We start from the raw sequence: 12,876 nt of genomic DNA on the forward strand, positions 1-12,876 counted from the left end.
TTATGAAATTGTATCTATTAATTTGTCGTTTGTGTTCTTATGGTTTAGAAAAATACATCTTTCTCGCCATCAAAATAAGAAATAATAATTGACTTCCAATTGAAAAATATGTTATTTAACAGTAATATCTAGTTGGCTTACAAATAATAAAAAAGATTGATATACACGTAAAGATACAAATTTTTAAAAAGAAATAACTTTTATACCTAAGTTTTTTTAATTAAATTTTTCGTTCAATATATTTCAATTATTATGCTGAATCATTTTTTGATGAGTCATCGTTCGAAAACATAACGTAATGCTTTTATAAAATAACAATCTCTCTAATAAGGATTGTTTCTAACGAATATATAAATTTTCATTCCACGATAAATCAAGACATAAATCAATTTTTATGATATTGGTTCCATCACGTTGTAAATCTCGCTCCTGTTTACCAAAGTTTATCGTTACCAAAAAACCAAGAAATTTAACAAGGGTTGTTTTTGTTACAGTATCCTCGACTATTTTATTATGCTTCTCGTAACTTTTCTCCAACATTAATAATCTGCACGACGACAAATATCACAGAAGAAACGGTAAACCATTACTCGTTAAAAACAATACCATAATGGAATCGAAACAACAAACGTAAATATTTCACTCTGTCAACTCCATTTTACTGAATTAACCTCAGGATTCTTTGATCATCCGAAATCTACTTTACAATATACTCGATACGAGATAAAAGAGAAGAAAGACGGAATGCAGGATACCTATTGAATACGAACCTCTCGATAGAAAGTCTGAAAGTTCGATACCAGTCGGTAGAAAAGCTTTAAGAAGCTGGCGTGACGTATAAGCAAGCGATCGGTGGCGTTGATAAATAGGCGTTCAGAGGCTTTCGTGCAAAGACAGATGAAAGGAAAAAGAGGGAAAAGAGAAGAATATATTTGATTCGTTTGCGGTTTCGGAAACTGAGACTTGTAAACGGTCGAATAAACGCGTGTCTATCGGCTAGAACAATCCGGCACATTCATCGACAAAATTAAACGTACAAAACACGATATCGATCAAAAACTTTTCACTTTCAAAACAGTCTGCACCTTTTTCTCCTCTTTCCTTCTTTTTTCTTTCTTTCTCCGGACATTCTTTTTCTTCGTTTAGCAGAATTGGAAATTTCGTTTGAGCATCCGCATCGACTAATTTCTAGCGATACACCAATGACCATTTCAACCGTTTGATAAATGTCCAGTCCAGGATGCGGCTGTTATAATCGCCAATACAAATATTGATTCGCGTAATGTTTGCGTGTTAAAATATTTTTGATGAATTGACGTTAAGAACTCGTTGACCATTCTATCGCGAATATTTGGACCGTTCTATTTGCCACTGGACCGCGACAGAATATCCAGTTCGAATATATTGGATTGGTGGCAAAACAATGATATTTGACGGTGATAAGATAAACAGTTTCAAATAGCTTACACGTCACTGGCCTCGGTAGATTCAAATTACCACCCTTTTCTACGTTTACGAAATCGTTTAAATGAACAACACGTGAGCGTGTTCGTTGAAGTTGAGAAATGAACGTACAACATTTTCTTCGATTACAATTGCATTCGTCTCTTTTTTATTCTAAATTTCAATCGAGACTCGAATACTTCAGATACGACGTGACGTGAAATCTTACGATCCTCGCTAATCGAGGCATTGTTGTTTAAAATTTTGTCGATTCTAGCGAACAATTCGCACATTGTTTCAATTTAATCCAATACGTTAGTCACAAATAATTAATTATTTCTAATATGGCATAAGATCCAATTGAGCGCACAGAGAATTACAAAACGAAATCCCATCCTTTCATGGTGACAAGGTACGTACCCCTAATAAGTTCCTTCGATCTTCGATCGAATAATTCGTTTCTATTCGATGTAAGTTAGATGGGAAAAGGATCAGTTACTTGTTCGCAAAGCAAACTGGTTTAATGTCGGTAACGAGAACAGCATAATAGTTCAATTGAACATTGGAGACAATTGTTTGAACGATGATTGTTCGTCAACGACCATTAGACGATACAAATGAGCAGGTAGCAGGTCGGGTCGACCGACTGCTTTTAGCTTTACGACCTTATACCGATGATTAAACAGAGAAATTTTGGCTATTATGCGCATGCAGCCCAGTTGGAAACCTCGAGGCATTTATAGGGTGAGTAATAGTTCCATATTTGGAGCAACTTTGGTACGAAAGCTTCTTTCGAGATTGTACCGGTATGCTACAGGCATTCCGTCTTGCGCTCTGCGGTGTGCTGAAATTTATCGCGAAACTTTATGATGAATTTCAAACGACAATTGCATTACCAAAAGCTTCTTCTCTTTGTATTCTAAAATACGTTCTATGTTTCGAGAATACCCTAAACTGTATTTTGTAAAAAATTGTAATGGTTAAATGTTATTAGTATTTATAGAAAGTTCATTATTGAATATCGCAAAATGTCGTAGCGTAATAAAATTATTATTAGAAAATGGGCATAATGCGTGTAACGCGATTGACGTAGTTCTTCGTAAGCAAATATATTTTTTCCAAATCTAATATTTTTATAAAATGTTAATAATTTTATTGCTAGGGTTTCAAGATATCACAGAAAATTCGGAGATATTTACCGGCGTCTCTATTTTATTATACAGTCGTACGTCACAACCAAATATTTGGTACTTTTTTCAGTGAAAATAAATATCCTCTTAAAGCAGAGTCAAACAAATTCGTCGTCGACGATCCAGTTCGTCTAGCGAAAATTAAAACTATCCTATACTCGAAATGTTCACAAAGGACTCGCAGTCAACGAAATTCTCGTCGACGCATAAAAAGATAAAAAGCTTTCTATTAAAATATATTTAAATCAGAAAATAAAAGTACTGAGATCACAAAATAACTAGAAAGATTATAAAACTTCCAACTTTCCAATAAATTTGTAGTTTCTAATAAAAATACGTTCAATTTCAATATCTAAGTAAAAAGAAAAGGTGACGGTGGGTCGTAATCTGAAAAAATTTGTTCCAAACTTTAGACGGAGGGCATCACCATGAGACCAGGACTGCCAGGACAGAAAGGCGAAGCCGGACTTCCAGGAAGTCCAGGACCGAAAGGAGAGACAGGAATCGCCGGTGCCAAAGGATACAAAGGCGAACCAGGGCACAAGGGTGCAAAAGGCGATCATGGAAAAGAAGGTCCACGAGGAATTCAAGGATTCAAGGGTGAACCTGGTGCTCCGGGAGCACCGGGGCTTCCTGGCGCACCAGGTGAAAATGGAAGACCAGCAGAAAAAGGTGACAAAGGTGACACAGGACCAGAAGGGAAACCAGGCCCTGCAGGTGCACCTGGACCACCAGGATTGCCTGGATTGACCGGCTCTGGTGGAGTAAACGTTGGAGAAGCGAGTAAGAATATGCTCATTTTGTGATTTTTATCAAATGAAATTAAATAATCGACGGATCTGGTCATTAGATGTAAGAAGTGAAATCAAATACAAAAGGAAATGTAAAAGTTCAAATTGAAGATTCGATCAGTTGTCATCGAACGCTTAAGTTGATTGATATATTCTTAGAAGAAAAGATAACGAACGGTGCTGATTCCAATTTGGAAGCGATACGATATCTTTACGTTTAGATTAATTAATATTACATGAAAAATTGTCTCCCTGAAAGCCACGAATTAATTAGTGTTAAGGGAAAAGGGCGATAAGGGCGAGAGTGGTGCACGAGGATACAAAGGAGATAAGGGCACCAAAGGCGAGAAGGGAGACAAAGGTGATTCTGGACCAGCCGGAATTCCTGGTGTGAATGGTATCCAAGGACCGCAAGGCAACAAAGGCGAGCCAGGGAAGGACGGAGTTCCCGGAGCACCGGGAGTCGTCGGTGCAAAGGGCGAAAAAGGTGAGAGAGGTCCGCCAGGAGCTACAGCTATAGCGAGCTCTGGAGACTACATCACTATCAAAGGTGAAAAAGGAGCAGAAGGCAAGAGAGGTAGAAGAGGGCGTCCTGGACCACCAGGACCGGTCGGCCCACCTGGGAAGACGGGAGCGATGGGAGAAATTGGGTTACCTGGATGGGCGGTATGAGAAAACTCCTTCTATACTTCTTATCTTCTTTTCTTTTTCGTTTTTTATCGATCAAACCCTCGATTTCCGTTTGATTTCCTCGCCATTAGTAAAATAGAATTTCGTAACGTAATTTTCTTGTCGCTATTTGCATGAATGGCTATGTATTATGTAATCTTGTATGCAGTGTTATGAAAAGCTGTGTTTTTTTTTTTTTTCTTGTTCCGAGTGAAATTTTTAATTTTGTTGACAGTATATGGGAGAAATAATCGTTTATGGCCATTTGCTTACGATAAAGGATTGTAATGGAAAATAGATAACTAGGAATGAATCTTTGGAATATACCTTTCACAGATTGTACATTATATATGTATAACGATCCTAGAAGCTTCGCGTAGCTTCATCAAATGACTTAAACTTGTCCAAACTTGAACTTAATAAATGCATTTTGAATATACATTAAAGGCTCTCGATTATATATTATATCTAATCAAAATATGAATAAAAAGAAACGCAAATTCTGATCTGATATTACGAAAACTTACATGTATCGCCATTTGTGTAAGCGAAGATCAATAATAATCGGAAACATAGCCAGCAGGCTGGATAGAGTTCTAAATTCCACGACATAGCAACGACTTTTGACGGATTCCATAACTCTGAGGCCGTAGAGTTCTGAGTTTCAAGACATTGGATTAATTGACGTCCGACTACCTTAACCTAGTAATAGACAAGTCAACGAATCTGCAGGCCTTGTCAGACACGCTCTCGTGTCATGCTGAGTTCTCTGCATACATAATCGAAGTTTAAATTATCGGTTACTGTTTTAAGCTAATAAGAGCTAAAGAATTTAATAATTTTAGTTAGTAGAAATACCAAGGAAAATTAATATAATGCAACATATTCTCAGTAATACGATATATAAGATAAGCCAAACTCATCTTTACATACTGTGAAAGGATTTTTCTAATTGGTCGTGTTTTAACAAAATTACATGACAATTAACATATACTCCCTGCTACTGGAAACAATTACGATTATAATTATCCACTTACATATAAAAATGTAGTCTAAAATGAGAATATACTTTTTCCAATGCTATGTTCCAATGCACAGAACTCCATGAAAGTGAGTATTACATAGAACTTACATAATCCTAATAGATAAGATAAGAACAATTTATCCCTTAATTTTAACTCTGTTGGCTTTCAATCATAATTTCGTTGATTAATTACTTTGAATGGCGTTAATAGACTAATTTACCTCTGTTAACTACGTAATAATCCGGTCATAAAATTAGAAATCACACCAATCGACCAAAGTGTATGCTAGATTGAACTGCACGCGAGATTAATTAAAGGTTTAATGAACATAGAATATTCATGAACAGGAAGGTAGAACATGAACGCTATGTATCGGTAACTACTTCTAACAGGGTCGTCCTGGAACTCCTGGACTTCCTGGACCTGTTGGACCAGTGGGGCCCAAGGGAGAAAAAGGAGAACCCGGTACACCGAGCCCTTACGGGGTCTCTGTCGGCGTAAGTACGATTCACCGATTCTCATTAAAATCGAAATACCCGTAAGCAATTCCCTCTGAAATCAATGGGATCCGTGTTACAGAGAAATTAGGCGAATTAAGAGAAACATAGTACGCCGCAGAAAATAGTTTTAAATACATATATGTACAGAAAATAAACTTGAATTTTCGACTAATAATTTTTCGAATATTAAATATTGGACTATCAAATATTTGGAATATTATTTGTATTTTGAAATATGTATGTTATTCCTTCCTATCTTACGTTTAATAAAAATTCTATGTACTGAGGAAATCTACATAATAGATGAGCAAAAATTAGAAAAATTTTCCAATAAATTCGGTAGAGTGGCTAATGTCATCTTTCGCGCTTTAAGAATTATTCTGGCTAAGTTGATGCGAGGGAAAAATCGGTAGGTAAACACGAAGTGTTAAAGAGCTTGCAGCGCGGAACAAATAAAGATAATGGATGCATTTTTTATCCTGTCTCGTAGCGGGGGAAAGGTCGAAGTGGAGATATACACACGGTGATTTATAACTCTCGCTATAAAGTTTTCGAAATTGTCAAAGAGAAGTCATTTTGGCTAAAAAAGAAAAATGTCACGGGAACACAAAATTTATAGTTACTCGCAATTGAAGTACACTTTTGTGTACAGCCCAGAACTTAAAAAGATAGAACATTGAAAATATTATCCTCAAACTTACACGACCAGTATAACGGGAAAGATATAACATCAAAGAAAATAAAGCTATACAATGAAAACCCATTACTTCCTACAAACTTCCTCCCAGTCTAAAATATTTTTTTTCTCTCTTTTGTCCGATTCGATTCGATTCTTTCCAGAGCTGTTTAATCACTGTTACGACATGAAACCCTCGTACGAGTTGTGCCACGAACGAGCAGTCTCGAACATTTTTTAGTCGGAACGACCACTTCGTGAAGCTCGCGAAACTAGTAACAGTGCTCGTAGATCACCGTGTACACTCGCAAGTCTCATTGAACGAGCCATAGAACGTGTAGAGTGACGGAAATTAATGCAAGTGTGCGCTTGACGCCCCGTTCCTTCTCTTTTTATTCCATTTTTTCCCCTCCTAGTATCCCTCTCACATCTACTCTGCTTGTTCTTTTTCATCTTTGTCGGCTAGCGAAGCCGCGACTCGATTTATTCGGCGTCCCAAACAGAAATTCGTCGAAATTTCGTCGTCGCAGTTGACAAGCGACGAACACGAAACGAATGCGCGTGGCAGGCTTTAATTCACTACACTTTGGTTTAAAAGCCGGGCCAACGTAAGGCAAATTCGCTGCTTTTATTGCGCTTTCGAACGGCCTCGCACCCACCAAGGCACGTCCTGTGATTTATTCCGACATCCACTTAGCGAAACTGGCTCAAGTATCTTCTCTCCAGGATTATAATCTAAACATTGCTTTGCAAAAATTTGTTTGCATACGAATAACATAATTAGAACTTAAATCAGAGAATCGTGATATTATACATTAGCCTCTCAACCAGTAATGCACGAATCCACTGCATATAAATAATTTTGTGTAATATACGCCATAAAAATTGTATCATTCAGAAGTTTATTTTCAATGTTAATGCGTACGGTCGCCTCGATTCTTAGTATATAATTGTAATTCGTATAATATTCGTGTAAATCAATTTCATATCTGTCTGTCTAAATGACGTTCAGATCAAAGGCGATAAGGGAGACGATGGTTTCCCTGGAATTCCTGGACAACCTGGAAGAGACGGTCAAAGAGGACCTCCAGGGCCACCCGGACCACCTGGACCACCGTCTCAAGGAAACTATATTCCAGTTCCGGGTCCCCCGGGGCCTCCTGGGCCACCAGGACCGCCTGGACTATCTTTGATTGGACAGAAAGGAGAACCAGGAATTGGTAGAAGTCACATCTTTGGCGAAAGAGACTATTACGGAGTTAGACAGGGTAAGAAAGATTCATTAATCATAAATAACATAATTTAAGTATCATATGCAAAAAATATTTGACCACCTCTACTTAAAAGTATGTCATCGATTAAAAATTTCGGATTATGTACTTCCTCGATTGTTTCTATATCGAATCTTCCGTTAATTTTATCCCTAAGTCGAATTTAAAGCTGCAAATATCAATGACAATTTCCCTCGTTTCGGTAGGTTTTTCACAAGAGAATTGCTTAAAGTATCCAAATTCCAAGCTGACTTTTCTCTAAATTCTTGAATTTTGTAGAACACATGGTGATTCTAAGCTTCTGGTGTTCCTGTATATTTTACTCAGATTAGCAGATATAAGAAAGATATTGGAAATATATGAAAAACTATTAAATTTGCAGTTCCAAAGAATATAAAAAATTTTAAACACGATATGTTCTTTGGCACGCTGCAAGGACCTAGAACTAGTCTAGACGAATTGAAGGCTCTGCGAGAACTAAAGCAACTGAAGGAACTTAAAGAACATTTAGGTAACGCACTAAATGTAAAATATCGTAAAACGACGTTTCTAAAAGACATTAATTTTCTTGGTGTATTCTAAATTAGAAAAACTGCATAGTAAAGTTTACTGCGTCCTTAAAAACACATCCTAATTACCTATAAAACTTTTATAAGGTGCTGCAACCACCGCAACTAGAGGTCCCTTAGAAAGTACCACGAAGATCGTACCAGGAGCTGTGACTTTCCAAAATACCGAAGCTATGACCAAAGTAAATCTTTTAATATCGTCAAAACATGATTTTGAACAATATACGTATAAATACTCTAATTATTATAACTTTTAATGCTTCTAACTATTACATATTTAGATGTCTTCCGTGAGCCCAGTTGGAACATTAGCTTATATCATTGACGAACAGGCTTTGCTCGTTAGAGTGAACAATGGCTGGCAATACATCGCAGTTAGTATAAAAATTTTCCTATTTATTCTATCTTTACACTCTACTTGTAATATTTACTCAAAAGTCGATTAATATATAATTCATTCATGTAAATTCTAACAATGTACAGAAGAAGATTCATTAAGATAAAACATTTAACTAGAAAGTTTCATCGATGTTGCAAAATATTTTATCAAACGCAACTTTTTCCTTTTGTTAATGATAATTATTGTATATCAGCTAAGAATATAAATCTTATATAATATAAATCTTATAAGAATATAAATATATAATATAATAAATATATAAGAATATAAATCTTATAGAATATAATAATCTTACCTATTTAGCAAACTACATGGCTTCAATTTAATTCAAGATATTTATGCTGTGTTCTGTAGTTGGGTTCGCTTCTACCAATAACTACACCAGCACCACCAACCACGTCACCGCCTCCGGTGAATCCACCTTTCGAGGCTTCCAACCTGATCAACCAGATACCCGTAAAAGCAGACGGAACAGGGGTGAGTTACTATCTTAATCCTGTTGAGTGTAAAACGTTATCGATAAGAGGTGGACTAATGCATTACTTAATTACAATTGAATTTTCTTCCTGCTTCCAAAGTGGTATCCACGGATGGTAAGATATTGGCATGATTAATCTTTCGACGTTATCGTTCTCTTATACGTTCCCTCTTTCAGTTTTTATAATTTTCACAAGAACGCTTCGTTCCATTTCATTTTCGTTAAGTATGAAGAAGAGAAACGAATTTTCATTACCTACTCAACGAATCATTCTTAATTCTTTTTGCACTAAAATCTTTTAGCATATTACAAAGAAGATTGGCGGCAAACTATATCGAAAATTTAGAGAAAGATTTATCTCTTCGTCAATTGTACGCATTAACGTGCCTAAGATCCAGAAATCTGCTTAATACACGTAGGAATTCAAGTATCTATTTGGAAGCTGGACCTAAGACAACTGCATATACTGAAACTACAATTTACAGATTGCAGTATGATTGTAATGTGGAAGGATGAGTGATTATAGGGCTTTTCATAAACCAAGCCCATTCTATAGCCCCTGGGAACTGGAATTACAATATACATATATTATTACACACAAAAACTACAATTTTCAGAAAAATGATTCTTTGATTAGCAAAATGCTATATATTAGCAAAATATATACCGAAACCTTTCTTTGACATATACTATACTACTTTGAAATATCATTTATTTCAATATTTGAAGCTCTCCAAAAAACAGGAAGTGTTTTTATATTTTAAGAAACGATAAGAGTTTATTATCTGTGCTAAGATATAAATAAATAATAATTCCACTTCTATTCTTATTTGCTAACATCGCTCTTCGTACAATCATTCTCCTTGTGGACAAAAATTCTTGTTAAAGTGGTATTTTCAATTCTTTCTACGTCCAATCTCCACTTACCTAAATATTTTCCATTGCTAGCAATAAACTCCAATTCATACAAGAACATCGCATTGATATCACAATTTCCAGTTACGAATGGCTGCTTTGAACGAGCCATTTACGGGAGACATGCACGGTGTACGTGGAGCTGACTACGCTTGTTATCGACAAGCGAAGCGAGCTGGTTTGAGGGGTACGTTCCGAGCATTCCTCAGCTCCAGAGTTCAAAATGTTGACAGCATCGTGAGACTTGGGGACCGTGATCTTCCTATCGTTAACATAAAGGTGACAAGCAATATATAGATTCTGAACGATTTATTTATGAAAGTATTTCAGTCAAGTTTCCAAGCAATTTTCCATAAGCGTGTCGCGCGTGTTACGAAACATTTGTTTCCGATCCCCTAGGGCGATGTACTTTTCAACTCGTGGAAAGAGATGTTCAACGGAAACGGGGCCTACTTCTCGCAAAATCCAAGGATTTACAGTTTCAATGGCAAAAATATCCTCACCGACTTTGCATGGTAACTATCTCGTTTATTTATCTTTTTGTCCTATAATAAAATAAAGTTTTATATTTCTGGTAATCCATATGTATACGTAATTATAAAAACACAAAATGAGGCATGACTTTTTGACAGATTCATCAACTTTTCAAACAATAATACATTCTGGTAGTCAGCTCTATCTAAACTTACGATACGGCGTAAGGAATGTTCTATAAAAATCTTCTTCGCGAGATCTACTACAACTTCATGATTTAATTAAATATATTTCTTTCATTTCGATATAATTATAGATACACTTGTAAAAATTACCTAGTACAATGTATATTTTGTACGAAAAAAAAAGTTGAAATATAAATCAAAGCGAAATTAAAGACTAGAGCTAAGATAGAGCCAAACTTATCATCGTCTGATATTTCAGGCCAGAAAAGGTGGCATGGCACGGATCGCACAAATTAGGAGACCGGGCAATGGACACGTATTGCGACGCTTGGCATTCAAGTAGTTCGGATCGTTACGGATTAGGATCGCCGTTAACTGGGGGACGTCTCTTGGAGCAAGTTCGTTATTCCTGCGACAACAAGTTCGCGCTGCTCTGTATAGAAGTAACCAGCGAGACCACAAGAAGGAGGAGAAGCGTCGAAGTTTCGGAGGATGAGGACGAAATGTCGGAGAACGATTATAAGGAGTATTTGGATTCTCTGATGGAAAACTAACCCTTCTACCGTTCCCCTTCCCATCTCTTCTATCCCATTTTTCTCTCTGTCTTTTAACATACGTAAAATACACAGCAACAACATCGTTGTATAGATAGAAATCGAGATGAGTCAATCGCGTATCGTTCCTGTTTGATGAACTGTATAATGAAAAGCAATAGAAAAATAAAAGAGAAGAAAACATAACAAAAAAAAAAAGTTCAAACAGAAGAATACGATGAATACACAATAAAAACACAGTAATCATCTCGTTTCTAATCAGCGTGAAATCTATCTGTAATTCGAAAGGTTATAACCCTAATCGCGAGTCATTAGCCAACGCTTTATACCGAGTTTCCGTTCTCTCTTTAAGAAATAAGACTGATCGTCTAGACATCGTTCATCAGTGTTTCATATCGATTACTCGCCTGTACTCTTAATCCGTCATCGTTATCGAGCGTCGGAAAAACGCGACATCACCGGTTTCTTCGATGCGCGTCAACCAACTCGACGCTATTAGAAGTTCCCTACGTCACGATAAACGTCCAGTACTTAGAACGCTGCTACGAGAGGAGATTCTTTGAAGCGTGGCCAAAGGTGTTCACCATTCGAGTCATAATTTACTGTTTAAGGGATTAAAGAACGAAACAAAAAGAATAAAAACGAAAAAAAAATTGCAGAAAAAAACAGAACGTAAACTAACAACTGCCATACGACCTAATAAAAATGTCGGAATTCATATCCGCAATCGAATTACATTTACACTTTAGCCAATACATATGAGTGTGTATGTTAGATATAAGAAACGAATCGATTAAAAAAAAAAAAAACAAATAAATAAAGGATTCCGTATAAGATGATTCAGTTTTTTGCATCCGGAATCCAGATTTATGCTCTGTGTACAATTCGCGGCAGACGCGTTTGGTGCGATAGTAAATTGCATGATTGTACAGTAAGGATGTAAGTACTTATACTTACGGTGCTACAGGCCCATAAATGTAACAGTATGTATATGCGATGAAAGGATTACTTAGAAATTGGATTAACAATCGCGAACAGTTGTGGAATATGCTTCTAAAACTATTTCGGCGTATATGTAGCAATATTTTATAACTTACGTATAGCTCTCGTTGGAAAAGAAACACGTTGTATACACCATACCGCGAGCTGTCGCTGTCTTAATCGTCATTGGCCTCTGCTTTTACATCGAGCATAAATCGAGTCTAAGTCAGTGTCTATAATTCGAAGATACGATATATTACTAACGTTAAACTAATTTATTACGATTAAGTAGAGAGAACGTCGGTCTATACCTTTAGGTTGTCAGCATGCTTGTTGGCGAATCGATTTCTCTCCAGAAAAATAAGAAATAATGAAAATTCTCCCGATGCCGTAATGTAGGTCTTGACGTACCGATGTAAAACCAACTATCCTTCGATATAGTTTGCACCGACGACCGTTTTAGTTCGAAATTTTGTATTATTTGTACACTTTATTATTGTCTTTCTAAATAAAGAACGGAAAGTGCATCTAACGGACTCTTGAATTAAATTCGATCTATCGATATCATGTAATGTTACGATACTCGAAAATCGATTAATCTAATATTCGCGCTATGTTCAAATTGGAGAGATGATTTCTTATTGAAACATGTGCGATTTATTAAAAAAAAAATATATGTATAGGATATTTAAATTTTAGTGTATGTAGAAACATAACTATTTCGCTACGTGAAGCTGTTTTGAAGACTACCTATT

General features: G+C 36.2%; 1 protein-coding gene across 9 annotated transcripts in view; it reads left to right on the plus strand.

Moving 5' to 3' along the window:
- Positions 1–12,648, plus strand: part of Mp (collagen XV/XVIII-type protein multiplexin) — a 353,266-nt gene extending 340,618 nt beyond the window's left edge. For 3 of the 9 annotated variants that reach the window (XM_069109132.1, XM_069109136.1, XM_069109140.1), the window contains 13 exons: positions 2,158–2,187; positions 3,047–3,416; positions 3,699–4,090; positions 5,511–5,615; positions 7,307–7,562; positions 7,948–8,076; positions 8,222–8,316; positions 8,416–8,508; positions 8,889–9,011; positions 9,113–9,127; positions 10,012–10,206; positions 10,327–10,442; positions 10,846–12,648. In XM_069109132.1, the coding sequence (XP_068965233.1) occupies positions 2,158–2,187; positions 3,047–3,416; positions 3,699–4,090; positions 5,511–5,615; positions 7,307–7,562; positions 7,948–8,076; positions 8,222–8,316; positions 8,416–8,508; positions 8,889–9,011; positions 9,113–9,127; positions 10,012–10,206; positions 10,327–10,442; positions 10,846–11,140 (2,214 nt within the window). In that variant the 3' untranslated portion in view covers positions 11,141–12,648. The remainder of the gene's footprint in view (positions 1–2,157; positions 2,188–3,046; positions 3,417–3,698; positions 4,091–5,510; positions 5,616–7,306; positions 7,563–7,947; positions 8,077–8,221; positions 8,317–8,415; positions 8,509–8,888; positions 9,012–9,112; positions 9,128–10,011; positions 10,207–10,326; positions 10,443–10,845) is intronic. The other 6 variants (XM_069109135.1, XM_069109133.1, XM_069109137.1 and 3 more) reach the window with 6 other exon arrangements.
- The last annotated feature ends 228 nt before the right edge of the window (positions 12,649–12,876 follow it).

Source organism: Bombus flavifrons, chromosome 3, assembly GCF_040668555.2.
Source record: "Bombus flavifrons isolate JBK064 chromosome 3, iyBomFlav1_principal, whole genome shotgun sequence".
In the NCBI taxonomy this organism is placed as follows: Eukaryota; Metazoa; Arthropoda; class Insecta; order Hymenoptera; family Apidae; genus Bombus; species Bombus flavifrons.